The sequence below is a fragment of the Condylostylus longicornis genome, unplaced genomic scaffold, assembly GCF_029603195.1.
Source record: "Condylostylus longicornis isolate FDR11 unplaced genomic scaffold, ASM2960319v2 ptg000107l, whole genome shotgun sequence".
Taxonomy (NCBI): domain Eukaryota; kingdom Metazoa; phylum Arthropoda; class Insecta; order Diptera; family Dolichopodidae; genus Condylostylus; species Condylostylus longicornis.
Window position 1 is genome coordinate 3,906,980 of NW_026578075.1, and position 25,304 is coordinate 3,932,283.

Genomic DNA, 25,304 nt, shown 5'->3' on the forward strand with positions numbered 1-25,304 from the left:
CACATTTTACTTTTGAGTTTTATTGCACCCATCAGGATAAAAAAGGTATACTGGAAAATTACCTTAATAACGTCCATAAAGTATTGAAGTAGTTTTTGATGAGCTAGAAACTTAGAGTACAAAAATGTTTTACGATGCGTATTTTTGATCCTTTTTGATTCACATTAAAAATAAGAATAATTTATAGGTACGTGTATAAATGCATCCCTAGATGTATGCTATTGTAATCATGCTAAAGCTAAAAATGTCAAAATGAAATAACGTGTTACCGTAGTGTAGATCAATGGTACGCAGTATTTGTATGAATTTGTAAACGCATACATATGTTCTAAAAACTTAAATGTGCTTAAATGATGTTGTTGATACATCACCGTTTAAAACTTAAGTTACATATTGATGGTTGCACGTACCTGATTAATGAAAAATCGTACAATGCAATTCAAGGTGTTTTGCTGAATATTTTTTAAAAAACTGAATATGATTCATTTAAATTTTTCCGTAAATTTTCATTTATGAAAATAAATAACTTAAGTTTTTAACTGGAAAACCATTAATCTTATATGGGAGCCTGCAAAAGACAAAATTTCGATCCAAGAATAGAACATTTTTTTTAATGTAAATAAAAAATACATTTTATTAAGATGACCTTGTCATTTACTTTACACCAATAAATAATGAAAATAACAATTGATATTCGCGTTTTTATTTGATAATCTTGTAAATTAACTGAGGTCAACACATTTATATTTTTAATGCGGTTTAAATTGTTCAAGATTTGGTTGAATTGTCGCTCCGCCACGAATTTGTCCCCAGCCAATTAAACTAGAATAATAAAAATAAATAATGTAAAAACGACATTGTGCTTATGCAATCAAACGAACGTACCGCCAATGTTTTTCTACACGCCGACTTAGAGCTATTTTTTCACCCACTTCTGTGCAAACTGGAGTTGTCAGGATAATTTTTGCTAAATCAGCTCTTGTAGCTACAACTCGACCACCTGTACTTAAAGAACCAATATTTACTAAAAGAATTTCGTTTCTTGATAATTTCTGAACCCTAGCTGCTTTTTTGTCACCCTCTGTACGCACACCCAACAACCGCTTTAGCAAATAGTACGATATTTCTAATTCAACATAAATTTCTGGCAATGCGCCTACGGCACCCAAAACCTGTCCTACTAAACGATCTGCTCGACATAAAGTTGGATCGATTTTCGTCCCAACACCAATCAAACCCCCAGGAACAGCAAACTGCAATTCATTTTGTTCAGCAAATAACGAAACTATTCTGGAGAAAATTGGTAGACAGGAGACTTTCCCTTCAGAATCTTTTGTAACTACCCCGGGTCTTACTTCTATTTCTTGACCAACTTTCAGAACTCCAGTAAAAATTGATCCACCAGCAACTCCTCCCTTTAAATCATTAACTTCACATCCTGGCTTGTTTACATCGAATGAACGAATAACAATCAGCCGCGGTGGTAGAATAAAATTACGTGTTGGTATAGGTATTTTCTTAACGATATATTCGCATAAAACCTTAAAAGAGAAAACTATAAAGCAAATGTTCAACAAGTATAAAGACAAAATCATACCTCAATATTATACTTTAACTGAGCCGAAATCGGTATTATGGGGGCTCCTTCAGCAACAGTGCCTTGCACAAATTTTACAATTTGCTCATATTGTTCTTTTGCTTGACTTTCTTTTACTAAATCAATTTTATTTTGCAAAATTAAAATATGTTTTAATTTCATTATTTCAATGGCAGCTAAATGTTCTGAAGTTTGAGGTTGTGGACATGATTCATTTCCTGCAATCAATAATAACGCAGCATCCATAACTGCTGCACCGTTCAACATAGTTGCCATAAGAATGTCGTGACCGGGGCAATCCACAAAACTTACATGACGAACAAGTTGAAAACGACCAGAGCACGCCGGTCTTGTACATGGAAAATTGTCATCTTTATTGGAACTTCCAGATATAAAACTCGCTGGACGCGGACATTTGGGGTTGTCACATTTATATATTTTGGCATTAGCATAACCTGAAATATACACCTAATTGTCATAACTTAAGAAACCATTTTTAAATATATTTTAATTTTTAAAAATTCATTTGCAAATTAATGTGAATGAAAATTGTATTTTAAATTGCAATATTGCAAGGTTTCGTCTTCCATGGTATACAAGTTAATACATGTATATTTTTATCTAATAATTTAATTTTTTGTTAAGGTGTAGAAAGAAAGCGCAATTAGAATTAGAATTAAAAATTTCAACATTTTCGTAATCGTGACTACACATTACATCGTGCATTCATGAATCTAATAAATCACATTAAATATAATATTACACCAGAATATTTAATAAAGGAGGTTTTTTATATAAAATTTATATTAACTGCTTACCTAATTTAATGGTGATATTCCTCTCTAATTCATTTTTGAAACGAACAGTTTGTACTCCAGAAATAGCTTTAACAACTGTCGATTTACCATGGGCTACATGTCCAATGGTGCCAATATTTATTGTGGCTTGTCTATCAGGATAAAAAAGGTATACTGGAAAATTACCTTAATAACGTCCATAAAGTATTGAAGTAGTTTTTGATGAGCTAGAAACTTAGAGTACAAAAATGTTTTACGATGCGTATTTTTGATCCTTTTTGATTCACATTAAAAATAAGAATAATTTATAGGTACGTGTATAAATGCATCCCTAGATGTATGCTATTGTAATCATGCTAAAGCTAAAAATGTCAAAATGAAATAACGTGTTACCGTAGTGTAGATCAATGGTACGCAGTATTTGTATGAATTTGTAAACGCATACATATGTTCTAAAAACTTAAATGTGCTTAAAGTACTTTATTTTAAAATGATGTTGTTGATACATCACCGTTTAAAACTTAAGTTACATATTGATGGTTGCACGTACCTGATTAATGAAAAATCGTACAATGCAATTCAAGGTGTTTTGCTGAATATTTTTTAAAAAACTGAATATGATTCATTTAAATTTTTCCGTAAATTTTCATTTATGAAAATAAATAACTTAAGTTTTTAACTGGAAAACCATTAATCTTATATGGGAGCCTGCAAAAGACAAAATTTCGATCCAAGAATAGAACATTTTTTTTAATGTAAATAAAAAATACATTTTATTAAGATGACCTTGTCATTTACTTTACACCAATAAATAATGAAAATAACAATTGATATTCGCGTTTTTATTTGATAATCTTGTAAATTAACTGAGGTCAACACATTTATATTTTTAATGCGGTTTAAATTGTTCAAGATTTGGTTGAATTGTCGCTCCGCCACGAATTTGTCCCCAGCCAATTAAACTGGAATAATAAAAATAAATAATGTAAAAACGACATTGTGCTTATGCAATCAAACGAACGTACCGCCAATGTTTTTCTACACGCCGACTTAGAGCTATTTTTTCACCCACTTCTGTGCAAACTGGAGTTGTCAGGATAATTTTTGCTAAATCAGCTCTTGTAGCTACAACTCGACCACCTGTACTTAAAGAACCAATATTTACTAAAAGAATTTCGTTTCTTGATAATTTCTGAACCCTAGCTGCTTTTTTGTCACCCTCTGTACGCACACCCAACAACCGCTTTAGCAAATAGTACGATATTTCTAATTCAACATAAATTTCTGGCAATGCGCCTACGGCACCCAAAACCTGTCCTACTAAACGATCTGCTCGACATAAAGTTGGATCGATTTTCGTCCCAACACCAATCAAACCCCCAGGAACAGCAAACTGCAATTCATTTTGTTCAGCAAATAACGAAACTATTCTGGAGAAAATTGGTAGACAGGAGACTTTCCCTTCAGAATCTTTTGTAACTACCCCGGGTCTTACTTCTATTTCTTGACCAACTTTCAGAACTCCAGTCAAAATTGATCCACCAGCAACTCCTCCCTTTAAATCATTAACTTCACATCCTGGCTTGTTTACATCGAATGAACGAATAACAATCAGCCGCGGTGGTAGAATAAAATTACGTGTTGGTATAGGTATTTTCTTAACGATATATTCGCATAAAACCTTAAAAGAGAAAACTATAAAGCAAATGTTCAACAAGTATAAAGACAAAATCATACCTCAATATTATACTTTAACTGAGCCGAAATCGGTATTATGGGGGCTCCTTCAGCAACAGTGCCTTGCACAAATTTTACAATTTGCTCATATTGTTCTTTTGCTTGACTTTCTTTTACTAAATCAATTTTATTTTGCAAAATTAAAATATGTTTTAATTTCATTATTTCAATGGCAGCTAAATGTTCTGAAGTTTGAGGTTGTGGACATGATTCATTTCCTGCAATCAATAATAACGCAGCATCCATAACTGCTGCACCGTTCAACATAGTTGCCATAAGAATGTCGTGACCGGGGCAATCCACAAAACTTACATGACGAACAAGTTGAAAACGACCAGAGCACGCCGGTCTTGTACATGGAAAATTGTCATCTTTATTGGAACTTCCAGATATAAAACTCGCTGGACGCGGACATTTGGGGTTGTCACATTTATATATTTTGGCATTAGCATAACCTGAAATATACACCTAATTGTCATAACTTAAGAAACCATTTTTAAATATATTTTAATTTTTAAAAATTCATTTGCAAATTAATGTGAATGAAAATTGTATTTTAAATTGCAATATTGCAAGGTTTCGTCTTCCATGGTATACAAGTTAATACATGTATATTTTTATCTAATAATTTAATTTTTTGTTAAGGTGTAGAAAGAAAGCGCAATTAGAATTAGAATTAAAAATTTCAACATTTTCGTAATCGTGACTACACATTACATCGTGCATTCATGAATCTAATAAATCACATTAAATATAATATTACACCAGAATATTTAATAAAGGAGGTTTTTTATATAAAATTTATATTAACTGCTTACCTAATTTAATGGTGATATTCCTCTCTAATTCATTTTTGAAACGAACAGTTTGTACTCCAGAAATAGCTTTAACAACTGTCGATTTACCATGGGCTACATGTCCAATGGTGCCAATATTTATTGTGGCTTGTCTATCAGGATAAAAAAGGTATACTGGAAAATTACCTTAATAACGTCCATAAAGTATTGAAGTAGTTTTTGATGAGCTAGAAACTTAGAGTACAAAAATGTTTTACGATGCGTATTTTTGATCCTTTTTGATTCACATTAAAAATAAGAATAATTTATAGGTACGTGTATAAATGCATCCCTAGATGTATGCTATTGTAATCATGCTAAAGCTAAAAATGTCAAAATGAAATAACGTGTTACCGTAGTGTAGATCAATGGTACGCAGTATTTGTATGAATTTGTAAACGCATACATATGTTCTAAAAACTTAAATGTGCTTAAAGTACTTTATTTTAAAATGATGTTGTTGATACATCACCGTTTAAAACTTAAGTTACATATTGATGGTTGCACGTACCTGATTAATGAAAAATCGTACAATGCAATTCAAGGTGTTTTGCTGAATATTTTTTAAAAAACTGAATATGATTCATTTAAATTTTTCCGTAAATTTTCATTTATGAAAATAAATAACTTAAGTTTTTAACTGGAAAACCATTAATCTTATATGGGAGCCTGCAAAAGACAAAATTTCGATCCAAGAATAGAACATTTTTTTTAATGTAAATAAAAAATACATTTTATTAAGATGACCTTGTCATTTACTTTACACCAATAAATAATGAAAATAACAATTGATATTCGCGTTTTTATTTGATAATCTTGTAAATTAACTGAGGTCAACACATTTATATTTTTAATGCGGTTTAAATTGTTCAAGATTTGGTTGAATTGTCGCTCCGCCACGAATTTGTCCCCAGCCAATTAAACTGGAATAATAAAAATAAATAATGTAAAAACGACATTGTGCTTATGCAATCAAACGAACGTACCGCCAATGTTTTTCTACACGCCGACTTAGAGCTATTTTTTCACCCACTTCTGTGCAAACTGGAGTTGTCAGGATAATTTTTGCTAAATCAGCTCTTGTAGCTACAACTCGACCACCTGTACTTAAAGAACCAATATTTACTAAAAGAATTTCGTTTCTTGATAATTTCTGAACCCTAGCTGCTTTTTTGTCACCCTCTGTACGCACACCCAACAACCGCTTTAGCAAATAGTACGATATTTCTAATTCAACATAAATTTCTGGCAATGCGCCTACGGCACCCAAAACCTGTCCTACTAAACGATCTGCTCGACATAAAGTTGGATCGATTTTCGTCCCAACACCAATCAAACCCCCAGGAACAGCAAACTGCAATTCATTTTGTTCAGCAAATAACGAAACTATTCTGGAGAAAATTGGTAGACAGGAGACTTTCCCTTCAGAATCTTTTGTAACTACCCCGGGTCTTACTTCTATTTCTTGACCAACTTTCAGAACTCCAGTCAAAATTGATCCACCAGCAACTCCTCCCTTTAAATCATTAACTTCACATCCTGGCTTGTTTACATCGAATGAACGAATAACAATCAGCCGCGGTGGTAGAATAAAATTACGTGTTGGTATAGGTATTTTCTTAACGATATATTCGCATAAAACCTTAAAAGAGAAAACTATAAAGCAAATGTTCAACAAGTATAAAGACAAAATCATACCTCAATATTATACTTTAACTGAGCCGAAATCGGTATTATGGGGGCTCCTTCAGCAACAGTGCCTTGCACAAATTTTACAATTTGCTCATATTGTTCTTTTGCTTGACTTTCTTTTACTAAATCAATTTTATTTTGCAAAATTAAAATATGTTTTAATTTCATTATTTCAATGGCAGCTAAATGTTCTGAAGTTTGAGGTTGTGGACATGATTCATTTCCTGCAATCAATAATAACGCAGCATCCATAACTGCTGCACCGTTCAACATAGTTGCCATAAGAATGTCGTGACCGGGGCAATCCACAAAACTTACATGACGAACAAGTTGAAAACGACCAGAGCACGCCGGTCTTGTACATGGAAAATTGTCATCTTTATTGGAACTTCCAGATATAAAACTCGCTGGACGCGGACATTTGGGGTTGTCACATTTATATATTTTGGCATTAGCATAACCTGAAATATACACCTAATTGTCATAACTTAAGAAACCATTTTTAAATATATTTTAATTTTTAAAAATTCATTTGCAAATTAATGTGAATGAAAATTGTATTTTAAATTGCAATATTGCAAGGTTTCGTCTTCCATGGTATACAAGTTAATACATGTATATTTTTATCTAATAATTTAATTTTTTGTTAAGGTGTAGAAAGAAAGCGCAATTAGAATTAGAATTAAAAATTTCAACATTTTCGTAATCGTGACTACACATTACATCGTGCATTCATGAATCTAATAAATCACATTAAATATAATATTACACCAGAATATTTAATAAAGGAGGTTTTTTATATAAAATTTATATTAACTGCTTACCTAATTTAATGGTGATATTCCTCTCTAATTCATTTTTGAAACGAACAGTTTGTACTCCAGAAATAGCTTTAACAACTGTCGATTTACCATGGGCTACATGTCCAATGGTGCCAATATTTATTGTGGCTTGTCTAGAAATAACTTCAGGTGAAAGTGGTGTGAGCTTGCTAATATCCTAAAACACGTAAAAATGTATTGAAAAAAACTAAATTTAATACTTTCCAATATATGAAACAAATCTAAGTTTATCACAAATTGAAAATTGACTAAGAAATCACAAATTGGCCCTGGAGATTTTGTACTGTATAGCTAACGATATATGCAGATAAAAGTTTCCATCCTCTACGACTCAACTTCTTTATTTTTTTTTGTAATATTTTTGTTTAATTTAATTCATATGTATATTTATTCAATTTTTTTCTTAAAATAAGTACAATTATCTTTAGTAAATCATAATATATCTAAGATTTAATCACTTTGAAGTTGAGGTTTAAAAGACACGTGAAACTCTTATTTCCGAAAATTTTTTACCAATTTAGAAAGATCTTGCTTTTGTAAATTCGAAACTTTATAATCTTCAGCCGCGGACATTTTAAAATTTTCTTTATTTTATTATTTTTTAATAAAATATTTTGTTTACGTAGCTAACAAAATGTATCGGCTTTTTTCAACGAAATTCGTACATGAGATATTCTCCTTCGATGCAAAGCAAGTTATATTATATTACAAGTTGTCTACACATCAATATTAATACATTTCATTTTTTTGCAATAATTTTCCTAAACAAGGCCTTAGATAGAAAGAGATCGTAGTATAATCTTAAATTTGTACATTTGACTAAAGTAAGCAACCCTTATGGCGTTTATTCAATCAAAAAACCGAAGGGGTGAAACAAGCAAAATCATATAGTCCAGATTAATTGGTTCCAGTTACACATAAGACTAAATTTACGACTTAATCTATGATAAAATCGGATGAACATTTACATTTGTGATTCTTACAACCTCGTGTATCTCGCTTTTTTACTCACTTTTTATTCACTTTCAAATCAGAATTATAAGCATTTTCTAATGGATGTTTTACTTTTCCAATAAGATTACTCATTTTAATTGGACTTTTGCATTTTTTCCCCTAATTATCAACTGGGATGTTTCCCCTTCAAAAACTAAATGAAAAACTTTTGTATACAATTAAAAAAAACAACGAGATACGCAATCGGAATAATTCTTCTCACTCGAAAATTAAATTATACAAGTTTATGATAGTTGCTCACTTTCCGAGTAAAATAGCGAAATAGACGATCAGGCTTTATTTATATTTTTACGTCAAACTTTTATCGGTAATTGCAGTGCTCGAAGTGAGGCGGTATGGAGTGGGATGCCATCCCAGTACTTTTAAATAATTGGAAATCCATCCTACTACTTAAAATGCGTTCCGGAACATGTTTTTTAAAAATTTAAGAAAATTTTCCAATGAATTTTAAAAATTTTTTTAACAAAAAATTATATGTAATTTTAAATAATACCAATTTCAAATAGTAACGTATAATTTTTTTCTATTAATGAAATTTTCGTTACTACATAGTAGTCTATGCATTTCTTTGGTAACAATTTGCACAGTTTTTGATTCAATTTTCAGTTGATTTAATTTTGAATATAAATATTCTCGTTAGTTTACTTTCAAGCTTGGTAAATTTTGTTTAATTATTTTTTTAAAAAATAACTGAAATAATACTTTTTTTTTATTTTTTTTTATCATCCCACTACTGTGAGTATCTCACTTCGACCACTGGGTAATTGTTTTTAACATTTATAATCTATAACGAACAAGAATCAGCTGATCATAGCAAATTATTTTTTAAAAATTTATTTTCCGCCACGTTGTTTTTAAAAATCTGATATCATCAGATCGGATGTTTTTTTACTTTTTCTTTAGATTTTACCTGATGTCAGACTTCAATTACACACGAGATTTTCATCAGGCTTTTAACATTTATCGTTCTTTCCTAAAATAAATATGCAGTTTACTCTCAGCTACTCAATAGTTTTAACTGCGGTAAATCAAGGAATATTATGTGCTTAAACTTTTTAAGGAGTGCCCGGCCTGAACTTTGCCCAACTACTACATTTGGCAGATCAACACTACCGTTTTTAGGATCGTATAAGAGTCATTCATATCTCATTACATAATTGATATTTTTTATTGGGAAAGCTAAGATGTATAGTAATGCCATAGTACTGTATATTAAATTAATGTATAGAAATTTCATAGGATTCTATAACGTAATTACTATCGAATATTTTTAACTATTGCTGTATTATTACATTCTCACACCTTTTTCATTTTTTACAACATTAATCTCATTTTGTAAGAATTTGAATTTTTTTATGTCTTTGTCTTGAAGAAGAGTGTCTAAAAATAACTATTGTAAGCAAAGTGTGGATAACATTGACTATTGTTATACCTATTTGAGCTTGTAGTCCTATTTGTGAAACATTATCTCTATTGTTCTTCAACTTTTTTACTAATTTTATTAATTGACTGCATAAACGCATTTTGTGGGCGGTTAAACAAACCCTTTCCAGAATTTTTGATTGTTCCTCAATAGTTGAATATCGCAGAAGAGCTTTTGATTTGGTCTTGGTTGTAAGATCTTTAAAATTGTGCATATTTGTATCATTAACGTCCAAAGCCGAATTTAAAAGACCAACCCAAGTTGCTTAAATAACAAAAAAACTATTATTGATAAAAATGCCACATATGTATTTAATAAAAAACGATATTTACCTTGAAATATTAAAATATCATGATTTTGTTTAATTTGATTTTGTAGTTCTTGTGTAAGTTTTGCAAGGGTTCTTGTTAATTCTTCTATTTGTTTACCAGCAGAAAAAGTTTCCATACTTCTAAATATTTAGAAGGTTTTTTAAGTTTTTAATAAATCTTTTGTTTACTACTTTAAATATCAATCTATCTGACAACTAGATAGAACATATGTACATAGACACAATAGAAAGATTTACATACAGTGCTGCCAAATGGAAATCGATAAATCTTTATAAAATTCTGAGATTTCGATTCTGTATCAAAAATATTTCAGAATAAATTAAAATAATTCAAAATTGAATTCAATGTTTGTGTATATATTACAAGAAGTTGTATTGGAGTTAAGAATAAAAATGTTAATAAATTTTCATTGTACCCCCATATGACATTTGAATTAATGGATCGATCATTATATTTTATCATATTTTTTTTTTTTATTTTTTATCTTTTTTTTATTTTTTTTACCGAGAGAAAGGGTGAAAAATCTAGAAAGACACTGCCAGACGAAAAGCAGTAGTAAAAAACACCCTCCTCAAATAAATTATAAAACTAGTCGGAAACGACTAACCATTAATTTTGCTCTAATCTTTTTGATTATTTACAAGCTTTTGATCTGGCACAATAGCGTACTAAGTACTCATTGTTCCAGATAAAAAACATTAAACTAAATCGAGAGGTCTCGTCCGATTAAGTTTCCTAACAAAGTTTTGATTATCAACCAATCGAGCCGCCTCGATGTTGACATGATTGGATAAACGCATTTTGTGATTTGCTGCTTGCTTTTTAATTTCATCTGTGACACTTAGGATCGTGATATCCCTGTGTATATCGGCATTACGGACATACCAAGGGGCGTTTACAATATCCCGTAATACCCTATTTTGAAATCTTTGAATAGATTGGATATGAGTCTGCGCAGCGCAGCCCCATAACTGAATACCGTAAGCCCAGACAGGCTTAAATATTTGATTATATATCAAAACTTTGTTGTATATTGGCTTCGCCTTGTCAAAAGCCATTCAAACTTTCTGTATTCCTCCTCGAGTTGAGATCTCCTTTTCTTTATGTGCTCCTTCCATCATCAACTGCTGTATCATCAGCAAATGTAGCTGTATCACATGTGTATAGCAAGTATAATATCGGGCCCAATATACTCCCCTGTGGTACCCCCGACCTGATATCCCTGGGCGAAGAGTACTCCTCTTCCTGTTTAACTCGAAATTCCCTATTAGTCAGGTAAGATTCGAGCAAGTCAACATACTGCCTTGGTAGTAATCGTCTAAGTTTTTTTATTAATCCACAATGCCAAACCTTATCGAAAGCCTGGGCTACGTCCAAAAATATGATAGAGCATATTGTTTTTTCTTCCAGTGAATTTTGTACTAAATCAATTATTCTATGAATCTGATCTATGGTTGAGTGGTTCCGGCGGAAACCAAATTGATGATTCGGGATAAACCTTCTACTTTCAATTATAGGAAGCCTTCACAATAAAAGCTTCTTTAGCAGTTTTGAAATCTTCGGAAACAATGAGATTGGTCTATAAGAAGTCGCCCTGTCTATAGGTTTGCCAGGTTTGTACAGCATGATTATCTCTGCAACTTTCCAAATTTCAGGCACTACCTTAATTAAATCTTAAACACGCATTTATTAGGCGCGTAAGCATCGTTGTACCCTTTTTGGGTAATTTTTTCAAAATATCGGCCGTTATTAGGTCAAATCCCGAGGCCTTTTTAGATTTAAGAGTCCGGATTTCCTCTATAACATCTCTTTCCTTGACAATTGGAATAGTCACGCTATCCTCAACAAAAGCAGATTAGTCATTTTCGTACACGCCCTGACTGTCATGCGGACAGAATATATCGGCCAACTGATCCGCAAACGCATTTGCCTTATTCTTGTCAGTTTTTGTCCAAGTTCTATCTTTGTTTTTAATAGGAGCGAGATGTTTGATAGGTTGCTTCACAACAGCGTCTTAGCTGCTGTGATTCACGATTATATCTGGTTTTATCAGTAGGATCACGAGTTTGCTGCCACCTCTTTCTCGCCCGCCTGCTTTGTGTTATTTTTGCTAGTATATGTGGGGTATAGTTTATGCCTCCCCTCCTAATAGCATTAATTTTTGAACTACTCCAAGCCGCATTTTGAATAATTTTAGTAAAGTTTTCGGCCACCTCATCTATGTGCTGGGACGTTCTTATTCTTTTCTTTAGATCTATTTATCGTTCAATCTCTAAGCGAAATCTTGACCAATCTGTAGTTCCATTTGTCAGCGCCATTGACAATATAATGCAGCCACTCTAAATTTTTGCTTAGTCGAAGTGATCTGAACCGCCGTCATTTGCATTCCCTCGGTTTGCATCTGGTGCAGATCGCAATGCACTATATTTTCTTTTATTATTATCGCTGTTACGCCTTTCGCTATATTTCCAGGGTGGTTCGAGTTGTACATTCTATAACCCGAAAACCGAATCCTCCTTCTTAAAGTCATATTTGTTTCAGTTACGAGGCACACGTCTATATTCTGTGTATATAGAAAGCATGTCCTTGTTATTTGCAATACCATTGCAATTCCATGTTGCTATTTTAAAATTACCTCGTGCCATCATTTACCAGGTACTCGATTTTTTCCCTTCGCTCTCTAAAATGCTCAAACTCTGAGAGATCTTGCCCATCATATCTAGCATGTTCTGCATCATATTTTGCATTTTATACAAAACATTCACGTCACTGGCCCTCGCTTTATTGCTCGTGCCACCGTCATCAGTTTTCGTTTGGAGAACGTCCTTGTACTCGTATGTTACATCTTTTGAAACTATTCTCGAGTGTTGCTGTTCTTATTTCTACGTTTTTGCAGTTCCATGCTACAAGGCTGCCCCTATAATTTGCTGGGTGGGCCTCCAAGCAATTGGAACACTTTGCTGCAGTACTCTTTGGCTTACTACAATCTAATGTTAAGTGTCTACAATTTGGTTCTCTCTGGCAAAATTTTTGTGTATGGCCATGCCTTTAACACCTTTTACACTACGGAATGGTCCTATCCTTTCGAAGTGCCTCTATCCTAACTTTCATTCGGTTTATGTGATCGATTTCATAAATTTTTTTCATCTCCTTTTTCTTTTATTTTTTTAATTTTATTGGTTACATATAAGATCTTGTAACTCCTAGAGCTTAAGTCTTCTTTTATATCTTCCGGTTTACAACTGGAGTGAAGATTTGTTACTATGACTTTTATTGGTCTGGCCTGCTTGTTTTCATAGGTATGCCATTCTAGTCCAGATCCATTCATGGCCCTAATAAGATTCCTGTAATCAATTTCGGAACTTACAATAAGCTTAAATTGATTGTTATTCATTTTAACCTTATAATTGATGTCCTTATTTTTTAATGTTGACTCTATTTGATTATAGTCAACCACATTACTTATGACTACTGGAGACGGCCTATAGGTTTTCGTGACATCGCCTCTACTTTTAGAATCAGGAACATCCGCTTTGATCGTCACCTAGACGTCACCTAGGTCACCTCTGATCGTCAGCGTTGATCGTCACCTAGACCACTTCCGGAGATGATTCCGCTTTTCTTTTTTTACTGGACCTCTTTTGCTTTAGAATCCAATCTGTTTCTCTGGCGAGTTCTTCCTCATCTGTTGAAGAGGCGTCCAAGATTGACCTCACCTGCTTTGCTTGTGGTGCAGCGTCTTTTTCTTTATGATTACTATTATTAGACTTATTGTTTGTAATTTGTACACGTTTCTCTTTCTTATCTTTTCATTCTCAGCCCTCAGTTGAAGAACCTCGTTTTTCAAAGCCACACAGAGCTGTTCTAGTTGGCTAATCCTTTTATGTATGTCAGCATTCTGATCACCACTTTTTTTGGCTTGAGCTTTACTCATGTTTATATCCTTATTGGTCTATGGAGCTTGAGTGTTCGGTAGTCCACCTTCTATATTTTTTTTGTTCTTTCCTAAAATCCGCACATCACATGTAGGTGGTGAACGCCGGGTTTTCACGTTCCTCCTAAACGGATCAATCAAATGCAATAAATGGCTCTCTACAGAATCCGTAGAGCCGACCTCTGAAGAGGGTGGATTCTCCAACGTAGTTCGATTACCACCTGGTGTACTAAATCCTTTTGTTTTCTCCATAACACAAATGATTAAATTTTGCATTTTATACCTACTGTCAGGATTCAAAAACTGCCGTCCCTCAGGGATCAGACGCAGACCAGGGAGCCATTCCAATTTTTTCTGCATGTTTGCAGATGCTCAGTTACCCCATTTCTTAATAAATTTTTGCTTGAACTTTTATTTAAACTTTACATTTTCCAATCTTGCAATCTGCAGTCTATTTAACAATTAAAATTGTAGACTTTTATAAACTTAATCATATTTCATAAACATCATCATTTTCTAAATGTCATTGATAACCACAGTGTACCACCAAAATTTCTAATTATGATAAAGACATATTCATTTTTCTCTTCCCCGAACTATTGCGGCATAATTCTTGTTACCAGCATGGTTGTCATTGAAAAGGAATTAATTCTTGGAGAAAACTTGTTTCTATCACTCTATCATTCGAATTCATTAAAAGTAATAGCCGTTGTTAATTAACGAAGATTCTTTATCACAATTTGTCTTTCCTTTAATTTGAATCCCTGGCAACGAAAAATTTATTCTATTTTTCCTTAACGAGCTTCTTGAACAGATCTAATAAATTTTTTAAAATGAATATAATCCTCCCTATAACGCGGTACTCTTATAACACATTTTCATCCCTCGTATAACGTCCGCCATATACTCGTAACGCAGGGATTTCTACTAAGAAAAGATGTTGGTGGAACGTTATTTCAAATAGCTCCGATATTGAATAAACATGTAATAAAACTGTTTTTGGATTTAAAAATGGCGAGTATTAAAATTTTCGATGCGGTGCAAGTGTGATTAACTGATTTTTTTTTATTTACAATAAAAAAAACAACTAAATCTGACTTAATTTTATCTATTATCAAATATTTATGACTATGAGAGTCATCAGTTTGTTTTACGAATATTTCCCACAAGCTTTTTTAACAAGATGAAACGTATTTCAACCTATGTTTTCATATTGAATCTGTGTAATCAAGTACTGAATCGAAAAATTGATTACAGAATATGATAATCAATTTGAGTTTCAATTGTTCAAATAACCGTTATGATCTACATATTTTCAAAAGTTACAGATATACCTAATAGACACATGTTATAATATAGTATTAGGATCTTATGTTTCGAAAGTCACTTACTGAAAATATATTAGTAATTTTTAATGTCATTTAAACACAAAAAATTAAGGGTTTCAGTTCCACATTTTTGGCAGTCGAAGAATTTTTTTTTTAATAGAAAAAATATTAAATACTTTGTACAAAAGAGGCTTCGATCACAATTATTCTTTTCCAATTATAAATATCCTACATGTATTTACTTTTGCTATATATGACGCAAGTTGTGATAAAAAGTAAAAATAACATAGATCTACAAATTTTAAAACTTAAACAAATACTAATCTAATGATTTTTTTAACTGACTTCAACATTCTTATGTTACTTACAGATAAATAAAAAATTGGAGTTTCCACAAAAATTATGAAGTTTAAAAAAATTAAATTAAAGTCATATAAATAAGATTCATATCTTTTATTCTATTTGAATTTTGCTTCTTTATTAGTTTAATTTTTTTGAATATATTTGTTTAATGCTAAACATTAGAAATATAAAATTAAAAATATGACTCTAACATATTATTGTTTTCGTCATTAAAATTTCTTTTACCTAGCCTGGGCTTAAATGGAACAGATTTTTTACCCATTCTAGGAGTGAATTCAATTCGCTCATTGTCATCATATAAAGCCTGCCTTCCTCTTCTAGGCGGAATTGTATCAGGTGTAGAAGCACAATTTTGTACTAAAATATAATTAAATAAAATATTAACATTAAACAAAAAAAAATGAATGGAATTTTCATAAAAAAAAATTACATATTTTAATCAGCCAAACGAGTTGTTTCAACGCCCATGGCGGTAATTTCTCTAAAGATGTGTTATTTGGTAAAGGTTTTTGCTGAAAAAATTCATAATAATTTTCTGGAATTTCTTGTGCTTCATTTAATGTTCTCTTAAATCTGCTGAAAAAAACAAACATAGCTTCAGTTTCATTTAATAACTTAAATTTTATAATGAACTAGTTATATTATCTAAGCTGAAATTGTACAGTTAATGTAAGTAATTTTAACTTAACCTTATATACTTTTAATTAACAAAAAAATTTTACAAGTAATTTTATAAAAAAACAATCGTCAATAAAATGCAAAAATTACCTTGAATTAAGATTAACTTTTTTAATTTCTTGTTTCTTGTTTGCATCAAATTTATTTCCTAACAACAAATCATTCAATAAATTTTCCTGTTAAAATAGAAAAAAAAACAAAATTATTTTAATTTATTAAAATTAATTTTTAAATTAGTATTATTAAAATTAAAATATGGGAAAGTGCATTAAAAAAATTACTTTTTCCTTTCCGGTATCAGCTGCAGCAATAGAATCAATCAATATGATTATTGCAAATAAAGCACTTGAATACAAACTAAAGTGCATATTTTTTTATTAAATTTTCCTTTTTCTTCCTTTTTTGCGAATAATTCAACTTTTACAAAAGAAAACAAAAAGGAAACTGGAGATTGATCTACTATTGGTTATACTTTTATAGGTTACTTCAAATGATATTTTTTTCTGTCTGCGTATATAATTTCTACCTACTAAGTATGTACATGATATACTTATTGGAAAATATTTCTGTTAAACCCATCAATCTTTATTAAACTTAAATCTTCATTAAAAATGAATATATAACTAGAATTGAATTTTCTTATTTATTGTTGTCAACAATAACCAATTAAATTAATTCACTGCTGGATGTTAGAAAAGGATTTATCTATTTTGCATACTAATAAACATACATAATATATACGTTCATAAGTATTTATGTTACTTATATAATTTAAATGAAATTGATGTAGGTCTTATATAATTATAGATAACTTAATATAATTGTATTGTTATTAAAATATTTATACAATACATTGTATTGTGTGTCAATAAATTTGAATTTTTTAAAAAATCATTAAGTAAATCAAATTGCAATTGAATATAATTGATTAACGTTAGTTACATGTTAATACAAGTTGTATGAGACTAAATTATGTAGTTATAAAAAAACTCTTTAATTAGATTACATACATACATATATATTTTATTTTTGTTAATTTTAATTTTGACGCCTTAATTTTAATATTAGTAATTTTGGAATAAAACTCATCAAAAATTAAAGGTTAACACTTCTAGTGTAATGTAAAGTAATTTAGTTAAATAAATTAAAGAAAGAAAATTTCTTGTATCTTGTAAATCTTTCAGTATTTTTTCATGAATAAAGGGCAATAACTTATTATAATTGTTTTTTATGCCTTTATCAATTATAATTAAAAAAAAAAAATAGAGTTTGCAACTTTCTTGTGCTGAAGCCTGAGATACCTTTTTCTAGTGTATCTATGTACATATTTCTAGTAATTTATGAATAAAATATGATTTACGAATTTAAGGCATGTAAATTCTACCAAAAATTGTTTAGAAGAACAGAATTTAACACTTATGACTAAATTTAAAAGTAAAGATTGGTATCCTATAGTCCCTTAAAATGGCGAAATCTTATTATATCTTTAATTTTGTTAGAAGTGGTGACACAAGAAACTTACAATCTGTAAAGTAACGGTAAATTTGATTTATATACATAAATTCATTATTTATTTCTTTACTATTTTTATATTACAACATATATTTTTTAGGTTTAAAAGTTAGAGCTACAAAAGGTATTTCTCCTATATCACCTGTACTATAATTAAAGCTTAAGAAATTGAAGAAAATTTTAAAATTTCTAAAAATTTAACTGGAAAAAATAAATAACTAGTTTTAATCTTTTTTAGAAAATTAGATTGAGATTAGATTTCTTTAGAAAACTTGATTAAAACTAATTTTTCTTGAAAATGAAATAAATTTATTTTTAAAATATTTACATAGTGCCAATAATTATAGTTCTAAAGGTGCCAATTATTGTAGTTTTTGTAATGCTAATTGTTATAGAGGAATGCTAATAAATGCAGTTTCAAAGGTGCCAATAATTATAGTTTTTGAAGTTACGTTTTTTTAAATATTTTTTAAATAAATTAATTAATTAAAATAATAAAATTTAACAAATTTTAAGAAAAATATGTTAATTTGTTTTAAAACAATGTCCCTAAACTTCAAAAACACAATCTTAATATAATATTATATATAATTATAGAATAAATCTATTTTTCTTATGGGTACCAATTACTGCGTATGTAATTCACTATGTATATAAATTTCCCTATATTCTGACAATTCATGTAATGACGGGAATTTTCGGTCCCAAAATTTAATTATATTACTATGTCTCACGTTTTTTCTCAATAACAGTAAAAATACTCGAGTTCTCATTCCTATAAAAATTCTTTATTCTTTGCATGCACTTATATTTGAACATTAATGGATGACATAAATTACATGCAATCCAACTAGTTGGGATCTAATACAGGTACAACTTTTTTTTTCTTACTATACTACAAATAAAATTTTAAAATAGTAAAAGATTGTAATATAGCATGCAGGTACCTACGTAAATATGTACATTTTATGTACTTGTCATATATGGAATTTACTTCTTACAACTATTATCACAATGTAAAGAAAAAAACGACAGTTTTCGAATTAATTAATTATTAATTTTATTTTTTAAAAAACAAATACTTTTTTTACATTAAGTTATTAGTTGATGAAAAGGCGTTGTAATGATGTAGGTATGTACATGTAATACTTCTAAAATGTTTATTTCATTTTTCATTTGATGAATTTATGTTTCTGCTTATATCTCTAAAAGCTTTTTTAGTTGGATGTAATTTCATATAATAGTATATCATTATAATAATTCCAAAACAAAAAAGAAAGATCGGCAAAACTGTTAAGAATATGACAAGGCCATCTTCAAATAAAATTTTATTATAAGCGTAAAATGCATATGACATTAAAAAAATTTCTATTAATGATAATGCATGATAAATTGTACTGGGTATCTTCGTATCACCTTCTGCGGGCATTAAAAACACAAAAATATAAATAACGCCTAAAATTCCACAAAACAAAATACTACTTATTATATTTTCCGACATAAACACTGGTTTTAAATAGAAAAAAATTAATGATCCACAAATCAAGGAATGAAATATACCGGCTAATAGAACAATAATACGAAATTCATTAATTAAAAGTATAAAAGAAATTGATAAAATCCTGGATGTTGCTATACAAAAATGGTATAAAGTATAAAATGCAGCCCCTTGCAATGACATGTTTTCCTTATCTGCTTGAGAAAATCTGTTATAACGCTGATATGTTACCATACACCAACTTAAACCAATTAAGCTCTGACAAATAGAACTTATTTGAATCCATGCAACATTTCTTCCTAAGATCACAATAACTATTTGCAAAATGGTTTGTGGAGCAACTTCAAAAAAGCATTCAAATATCCTTAAAAGTGCTAAATCACTATCTTCACGTATAACTTTCTTATAATATTCTAAGTGTAAATGCTTATTTTTCTCTTTATCATGCTTCCGGGATAATAGGGAATAATATAATAATCGAGTATATCGAAAGGTAATAGCAAATATTATTACATGGCAACATTTAATAAAGCTTCCAACTTTTCCGTGAGAATGAATATAAGAATGTATTATTGTAGTTAAAATTAATGATGCAATCATGCAAGTTAATGTCCAAATAAAATAATCTTCCAGATTATTCATGTAGTAATGCACCAACAAATATAGATTTACTCCAAAACTAATTATCCTTTGGAGTATCATTGAAACGATCCATATTAAATCTAATATTGAAACTCGCTTGACTTTACATAATTCTAAATCGTTGTCTTGAACACATTCTTCATTTGAATTACTTGAGTTTTCAATAATCATGTTACCTGCTTTTATGGCAAAAAATATAATTCATTTTGAAATGAGATGTTTTCTACTTTCTAAAAAAAATTATAATACATAGCAATAAACAATAAAAATAAATGGAAAAAATATAAATATTTACCTTAGTGAAGTAAGAAATAGCTTTCAAACTTTGAGAAAATTTCGCACTTGCGCAATCAGCTTAATTTATATAAGATATCTATTGCTAATGAGGTGGTGTGTACACATCAACAATGGTACCAAACTTGGTACAATTGCAAATCATTTTTTATTTTACGAAAAACTTTTAGTATAAAAACTGTTAGTAGGTTTTTATATACTTTTATAGAAAATTTTTTAATTTATATGTAGTGTCACCGTTATTAATGAACAAATAATGTACGAATGTATTCGTATTATTACTTATGCTATTCGTATTATTACAATGCTTATTTACATTACTAGAAAAAAATTGGAAAAAATATTCATATTTTCAGTTCTACGGTAGCTGTAGTATCAAACCTCTTTATTATTCATAGTTAACGCGAACAGCGGTAACATGGAAACAACTTATCAGTTGTCTTCATATATGAGCTTGAGAAATAAACTTATCGAGCTTAACCGAAATTTTTTTTTTAAAGAAAATAAATTGTTTTTATAAAGGTTTATTAAAAATATATGAGCCTATAAGTTAGGCATAGTTTGTAAATGGAATTATCCAAAATTGAAATAACTTAACGAATGAATTCTGCAGTTACGAATTTTGTTTTCTATAGATGAAAATAGTATTTTTTAACACTTTTCCAAAAAGTTTTTGATTAAAAGTTCTTATTTTTTTTACTCTGTCCGCCCGTCTGTCTGTGTGTATGTTTATAGAACTTCTACACCCTTGAAGATAGAGAGCAGAAATTTCTTATTTATCTTTACTAGAAACATACTTACGTATATCCCCCCTAAAACCCTAAAAATGGCATTCTTTAACTATTTAAGCCAAGCATTATGTTAACGCCTCTTTAATTTTTTTTTGCTTTATTTTAAAGATTGAATACATTGATCATCCTAAAGGTATGCAATATTTGAAATAGTTTCGTATATGAATGAAAGTAAAATGTGATGCAATGCTAAATTGTTTTTAAAAGCAGTATTTTCACTTGTTGAAGATAAAAGTGCTACATTACAAACCATTGGTTTGACACAACTTTACTATATACTACAAATATCGCATATTTTCGAAGTTATTTTGGCATTAAATGATGATATTCTAAATTTGTTTTCATATATTCATAATATTCGATATTATGGATATATGAAATATTAAGAAAGATAAACAATAAATACTAATAATCTTTAGTTTAAATATATCTACCTACCTAAACGCGATATCTTTATACCTAACGCAATATGCGGCATACACTTGTCAAAAAAAAACAAAATTGTACCTACAACAATGCCAAGCGTGCCGTATTGGAGGTAAAAAATTATTTCTTATTGTTTTTGACGTTTTATACAAACGTCAAGGGAAATTAAATTTATGTCGCGGAAGATAAAAATTTCTTCTTGGGTAATATTTTGCAGCCATCTACCAGAGCAAATGTGGAATTATTGTGGCATAAAAGACAATTGTACAGTGGAAGCTCTATGTAATGTCATATTTTCTTCTTCTTGGTAATTAGCGCCAATTTCATGGTGGCATAAATTAAAACTAAATACCAAATATCATGTATTCAAAAAGTTGACATTTTTAAAACTTCAAAACAGTAAAAAATTTTATTAAGTAACTAAATACCAAGTAAATTGGTTTTATTTTAATATTAAATATTAACTGAAACTAGTAAATTTTTTGAAAATATAGAAAATACACATACCTGAAAACCAATGTCATTAGTCACCAAAGTTAAAGCAGACTAATATATTGTTAATTGTTATAGAACATCTATTCACTTAAAAATGTCCTAAGTACATTTGAATTTTGAAGGAAGAATTACAATTTAATATCTGTGAATCATGAACCACAAATGATTCGACTAGATTATTGAAGAATTTTAATTAGCCGATTGCAAAGAATAAAATCTATATTAAAAAAATGAAGTCTCAATCGGAGGCAGAAGAACCTGATTCCAAATTTAGGTGTGTAAAAATAACGCTAACAAATACGTAAACTATAAATATGTACATGTAGAATATATTTTTAAAAAACACCAATAAAAACTAAATTTTGTTTTCTTTTAATTGATTTTAGTGATATTGACGAGTATGGTTTTAAACGTAGCGAAAATTTCGATGTTAAAATTTATCAAAAGTTTATGTCAAGTTACATAAACGTTCTAGCGAGAAGACGGGTCAAGTGGGATTATCTTATCCGCACTGGAATTGATTATGTTAACATAAATTCACAATTAAAGAGGTTCATTCGAAAAGGCATTCCTGGTAAGTTATATTAAATAATATTTTACTCGATATTTCATCATTTTTGTGTTAGCTCCGTATCGACCAGATGTTTGGATGAAAACATCTGGTGCTCACAATTTAAAAAAAAATTCACCTAACTTATATCAAAATTTATTGAGAGGACACTATGAAAAAGAGATTGGTAAGAATCAGTAGTTATAAATAAAATTAAACATTAAATTTTGTTTTTTGTTTAGGGGACTCAATATTGATTGATTTGCCACGAACATTTCCAGATAACATTTACTTTGAAACTAAGAAAACTAAACTTTTTAATGTACTTATGGCATATGCTCATCATAATCGTGAAGTAGGTTATTGCCAAGGGTTAAATTATATTGCAGGTAACTGAAGTCTAAATTGGAGCAAACGCATTAAACTTCTAAGTTTTAATTTGTAGGTCTGTTAATGATAGTAACTGACGATGAGGAAACAACGTTTTGGTTATTAAAAATTGTGGTAGAGCACATATGTCCGGAATATCATACAAAGAATATGGCAAATCTTTTAAGAGATTTAGCAGTTTTTAAAAGATTAGTAACTCGGCGTTATCCCGAAATTAATAGAAAATTTGAACAACTAAGTAAGAAAACTAATTATCCCTCTTCCATTTTTTAATACAAAACATTTCCAGGCTTACCTTATGCGGTTATTGCCAGTAAATGGTTCATTTGCGTATTTGCTGAAGTACTTCCAGTTGAAACTGTGTTGAGAATATGGGATTGCGTATTTGCTGAAGGATATAAGGTAAAATTTAGCAATTTTTTCATCTTAAATTGTCTTAGTCTAATATGTATTGTAGATATTATTTCGGGTAGCGTTAGCACTTATTCTTACCCATAAAACTGCAATAATTAAATGTGAGGAAATTTCTGCGGCTGCTAATTTATTTCGTGTAGAAATGCCGATAGATGAAATAGCTACAAATTGTCATACATTTATGGAAACTGTATTTCAAATAAAACTTAAAAGATCGGAGTTAGAAAGTTTACGAAAACAATGTGTTGGTATTACTAGTACATAAAATCTCAAGATTTTATAAAATAAGTTTCAAGTCATAGAAACGAAATACAAATCTGTATTTAGCTGAATTGTTAGAATAAATTCTAGTTAATTGGTTTTAAGAATTTCTTCAATTATTGTTAGAAAAAAAAGAGAAAAATTAGTATTGGTACTATTAAAAAAAAAAGCATAAATAAAGTACACGTATATGCATTATCTTTCCAATAGAAAAATGAGCAATACAGATTATTCAGCGCGTCAGGCTTGAATATAAAAAATGTATGTATAGCAAACAAAAACAAATGGCATATAAATACATAAGTATTAAATATCAAATGAAACTTAACGAACAATTATAATAAATTAGCTTTAGTTTAAGAAAAAGAGAAAATTTAGTAAAATTTGTGGAAACTTATAAATTATTTGAAAAGTAAGAATTATTGTAATTAAGGTGTTTTTATGTATATTTTTACATAAACTTATATCAGGAATTGGAAATTATTTAATTTAAAATTACATATTTCATTTTTTAATTCAAGATACATTTATTTGGAAAATTCAGTAATAAACTTTGAATCAGTCTGATTAAAATCAAGTACACACAAAATATTTTCCATTTTTAAAAATAATACTGCAATTAAGTTATCTTCTAGTAAAAGATGTTTTTCTATTTTCTAAATTCCACGCATTTCTACACTATATTCAATTCATTGGTTAAAAATATAGAAAAAAAAATTGGGACAAATCACCCAAATTCTCCTAGAAAAGCGTGGGCCTATTTTAGTTCAATAAAAAAATTATATAATGCACTCAATCAGAAGAAATTGTATCATTTTTTTCAGTTTGACACTGAAACTACCAAGGTTTTAAATATATGTATCTACATTTTAATTTTAAATTTATAGGTATTAAAATTTTTAAATAAAGGAATAACGTTTTATTTCCTAACTATGAAGCAAATGTGAAGTAGAACTGCGTACTCATTTAAAATTTATAGTTTTGAAGTATCATTGTTTTAAAAATTATTGAAAGCAATTATGTCATATTTTCTATTATTTTTGAATGCATCACATTTTTAAACTATTGAAAATTTGTGCAATAGTAGTCTTAAATGATTAAGTTTTAAAGTGAAATATAACGTAAGTGTATAAAAAATAATATAAGCTATGCTTTAATTACTCCGTCTAAAATAATATTTTAAGTAAAAATTTATCATGTAATTAGGTTTTTGTCCCTTAATTATTTTGAGTTTCATAACCCAGTAACAGGCTTTTGAATTAATTTCACTTAAAACGTAAATTTTTGAATTTTATTTAAAAACTTTATTGCTCAGCTATGGGTCTATAAGGTTATTCGAAAATATTTTTGCAACGATTTCCTTCTGAATATAGTATGATATTCGAGTATGTTAAAATATTCAGAGATTATTTAAAATTTATTTAAATTCAAGGATTTTAATTTTACAATTCGATTTGA

The 25,304-nt window shown here is 29.4% G+C and overlaps 7 protein-coding genes across 8 annotated transcripts; 1 reads left to right on the forward strand and 6 right to left on the reverse strand.

Moving 5' to 3' along the window:
- Positions 1-631: 631 nt before the first annotated feature.
- On the reverse strand, positions 632-2,902 carry LOC129614418 (eukaryotic translation initiation factor 2 subunit 3-like). Its single transcript, XM_055529008.1, has 5 exons — positions 2,874-2,902; positions 2,416-2,546; positions 1,598-2,052; positions 886-1,541; positions 632-822 (listed from the first exon to the last, which is right to left on the reverse strand). The coding sequence occupies exons 1-5, from the start codon at positions 2,900-2,902 to the stop codon at positions 750-752; spliced, it is 1,344 nt and encodes a 447-aa protein (XP_055384983.1). The 3' UTR covers positions 632-749.
- A 263-nt stretch (positions 2,903-3,165) lies between these two features.
- Positions 3,166-5,436, reverse strand: LOC129614419 (eukaryotic translation initiation factor 2 subunit 3-like). Its single transcript, XM_055529009.1, has 5 exons — positions 5,408-5,436; positions 4,950-5,080; positions 4,132-4,586; positions 3,420-4,075; positions 3,166-3,356 (listed from the first exon to the last, which is right to left on the reverse strand). The coding sequence occupies exons 1-5, from the start codon at positions 5,434-5,436 to the stop codon at positions 3,284-3,286; spliced, it is 1,344 nt and encodes a 447-aa protein (XP_055384984.1). The 3' UTR covers positions 3,166-3,283.
- A 263-nt stretch (positions 5,437-5,699) lies between these two features.
- Positions 5,700-8,246, reverse strand: LOC129614407 (eukaryotic translation initiation factor 2 subunit 3). The gene is made up of 5 exons (XM_055528995.1): positions 8,015-8,246; positions 7,484-7,658; positions 6,666-7,120; positions 5,954-6,609; positions 5,700-5,890 (listed from the first exon to the last, which is right to left on the reverse strand). The coding sequence occupies exons 1-5, from the start codon at positions 8,072-8,074 to the stop codon at positions 5,818-5,820; spliced, it is 1,419 nt and encodes a 472-aa protein (XP_055384970.1). The 5' UTR covers positions 8,075-8,246; the 3' UTR covers positions 5,700-5,817.
- Positions 8,247-9,645: 1,399 nt separating this feature from the next.
- On the reverse strand, positions 9,646-10,421 carry LOC129614393 (uncharacterized). Its single transcript, XM_055528969.1, has 3 exons — positions 10,271-10,421; positions 9,948-10,202; positions 9,646-9,895 (listed from the first exon to the last, which is right to left on the reverse strand). Exons 1-3 carry the CDS (start codon positions 10,383-10,385, stop codon positions 9,804-9,806), a joined length of 462 nt encoding a protein of 153 aa, XP_055384944.1. The 5' UTR covers positions 10,386-10,421; the 3' UTR covers positions 9,646-9,803.
- A 5,549-nt stretch (positions 10,422-15,970) lies between these two features.
- On the reverse strand, positions 15,971-17,001 carry LOC129614397 (uncharacterized). 2 transcript variants are annotated; one of them, XM_055528974.1, is made up of 4 exons: positions 16,855-17,001; positions 16,664-16,749; positions 16,326-16,468; positions 15,971-16,252 (listed from the first exon to the last, which is right to left on the reverse strand). In XM_055528974.1, exons 1-4 carry the CDS (start codon positions 16,939-16,941, stop codon positions 16,068-16,070), a joined length of 501 nt encoding a protein of 166 aa, XP_055384949.1. In that variant the 5' UTR covers positions 16,942-17,001; the 3' UTR covers positions 15,971-16,067. The 2 variants fall into 2 exon arrangements, with proteins under 2 accessions (XP_055384949.1, XP_055384948.1); XM_055528973.1 differs by having other exon boundaries at positions 16,326-16,471.
- Positions 17,002-19,126: 2,125 nt separating this feature from the next.
- Positions 19,127-20,565, reverse strand: LOC129614363 (XK-related protein 6). Its single transcript, XM_055528937.1, has 2 exons — positions 20,521-20,565; positions 19,127-20,455 (listed from the first exon to the last, which is right to left on the reverse strand). The coding sequence occupies exon 2, from the start codon at positions 20,394-20,396 to the stop codon at positions 19,251-19,253; it is 1,146 nt and encodes a 381-aa protein (XP_055384912.1). The 5' UTR covers positions 20,397-20,455; positions 20,521-20,565; the 3' UTR covers positions 19,127-19,250.
- Positions 20,566-22,148: 1,583 nt separating this feature from the next.
- Positions 22,149-25,003, forward strand: LOC129614347 (growth hormone-regulated TBC protein 1-A). Its single transcript, XM_055528919.1, has 7 exons — positions 22,149-22,505; positions 22,618-22,805; positions 22,858-22,968; positions 23,024-23,170; positions 23,227-23,409; positions 23,461-23,573; positions 23,629-25,003. The coding sequence occupies exons 1-7, from the start codon at positions 22,462-22,464 to the stop codon at positions 23,848-23,850; spliced, it is 1,008 nt and encodes a 335-aa protein (XP_055384894.1). The 5' UTR covers positions 22,149-22,461; the 3' UTR covers positions 23,851-25,003.
- The last annotated feature ends 301 nt before the right edge of the window (positions 25,004-25,304 follow it).

What these genes read in the sequence shown, in the direction of transcription:
- LOC129614393 (XM_055528969.1), bottom strand. Translation starts at nt 10,385, where the DNA reads ATGGAAACTTTTTCTGCTGGTAAACAAATAGAAGAATTAACAAGAACC. An exon ending in TGATATTTTAATATTTCAAG is followed by an intron (nt 10,203 to 10,270) that starts GTAAATATCGTT and finishes TTGTTATTTAAG; the next exon opens with CAACTTGGGTTGGTCTTTTA. An exon ending in AGGACTACAAGCTCAAATAG is followed by an intron (nt 9,896 to 9,947) that starts GTATAACAATAG and finishes AGTTATTTTTAG; the next exon opens with ACACTCTTCTTCAAGACAAA.
- LOC129614407 (XM_055528995.1), bottom strand. Translation starts at nt 8,074, where the DNA reads ATGTCCGCGGCTGAAGATTATAAAGTTTCGAATTTACAAAAGCAAGAT. An exon ending in AGCAAGATCTTTCTAAATTG is followed by an intron (nt 7,659 to 8,014) that starts GTAAAAAATTTT and finishes TACGTGTTTTAG; the next exon opens with GATATTAGCAAGCTCACACC. An exon ending in GAATATCACCATTAAATTAG is followed by an intron (nt 7,121 to 7,483) that starts GTAAGCAGTTAA and finishes TGTATATTTCAG; the next exon opens with GTTATGCTAATGCCAAAATA.
- LOC129614418 (XM_055529008.1), bottom strand. Translation starts at nt 2,902, where the DNA reads ATGTATCAACAACATCATTTTAAAATAAA. An exon ending in CAACATCATTTTAAAATAAA is followed by an intron (nt 2,547 to 2,873) that starts GTACTTTAAGCA and finishes TTATCCTGATAG; the next exon opens with ACAAGCCACAATAAATATTG. An exon ending in GAATATCACCATTAAATTAG is followed by an intron (nt 2,053 to 2,415) that starts GTAAGCAGTTAA and finishes TGTATATTTCAG; the next exon opens with GTTATGCTAATGCCAAAATA.
- LOC129614419 (XM_055529009.1), bottom strand. Translation starts at nt 5,436, where the DNA reads ATGTATCAACAACATCATTTTAAAATAAA. An exon ending in GAATATCACCATTAAATTAG is followed by an intron (nt 4,587 to 4,949) that starts GTAAGCAGTTAA and finishes TGTATATTTCAG; the next exon opens with GTTATGCTAATGCCAAAATA. An exon ending in CGTGTAGAAAAACATTGGCG is followed by an intron (nt 3,357 to 3,419) that starts GTACGTTCGTTT and finishes TTATTATTCCAG; the next exon opens with TTTAATTGGCTGGGGACAAA.
- LOC129614347 (XM_055528919.1), top strand. Translation starts at nt 22,462, where the DNA reads ATGAAGTCTCAATCGGAGGCAGAAGAACCTGATTCCAAATTTAG. An exon ending in CATTCGAAAAGGCATTCCTG is followed by an intron (nt 22,806 to 22,857) that starts GTAAGTTATATT and finishes TTTTTGTGTTAG; the next exon opens with CTCCGTATCGACCAGATGTT. An exon ending in AGGGTTAAATTATATTGCAG is followed by an intron (nt 23,171 to 23,226) that starts GTAACTGAAGTC and finishes TTTAATTTGTAG; the next exon opens with GTCTGTTAATGATAGTAACT.
- LOC129614363 (XM_055528937.1), bottom strand. Translation starts at nt 20,396, where the DNA reads ATGATTATTGAAAACTCAAGTAATTCAAATGAAGAATGTGTTCAAGAC.
- LOC129614397 (XM_055528973.1), bottom strand. Translation starts at nt 16,941, where the DNA reads ATGCACTTTAGTTTGTATTCAAGTGCTTTATTTGCAATAATCATATTG. An exon ending in AAAGTTAATCTTAATTCAAG is followed by an intron (nt 16,472 to 16,663) that starts GTAATTTTTGCA and finishes TGTTTTTTTCAG; the next exon opens with CAGATTTAAGAGAACATTAA. An exon ending in CGTTTGGCTGATTAAAATAT is followed by an intron (nt 16,253 to 16,325) that starts GTAATTTTTTTT and finishes ATTATATTTTAG; the next exon opens with TACAAAATTGTGCTTCTACA.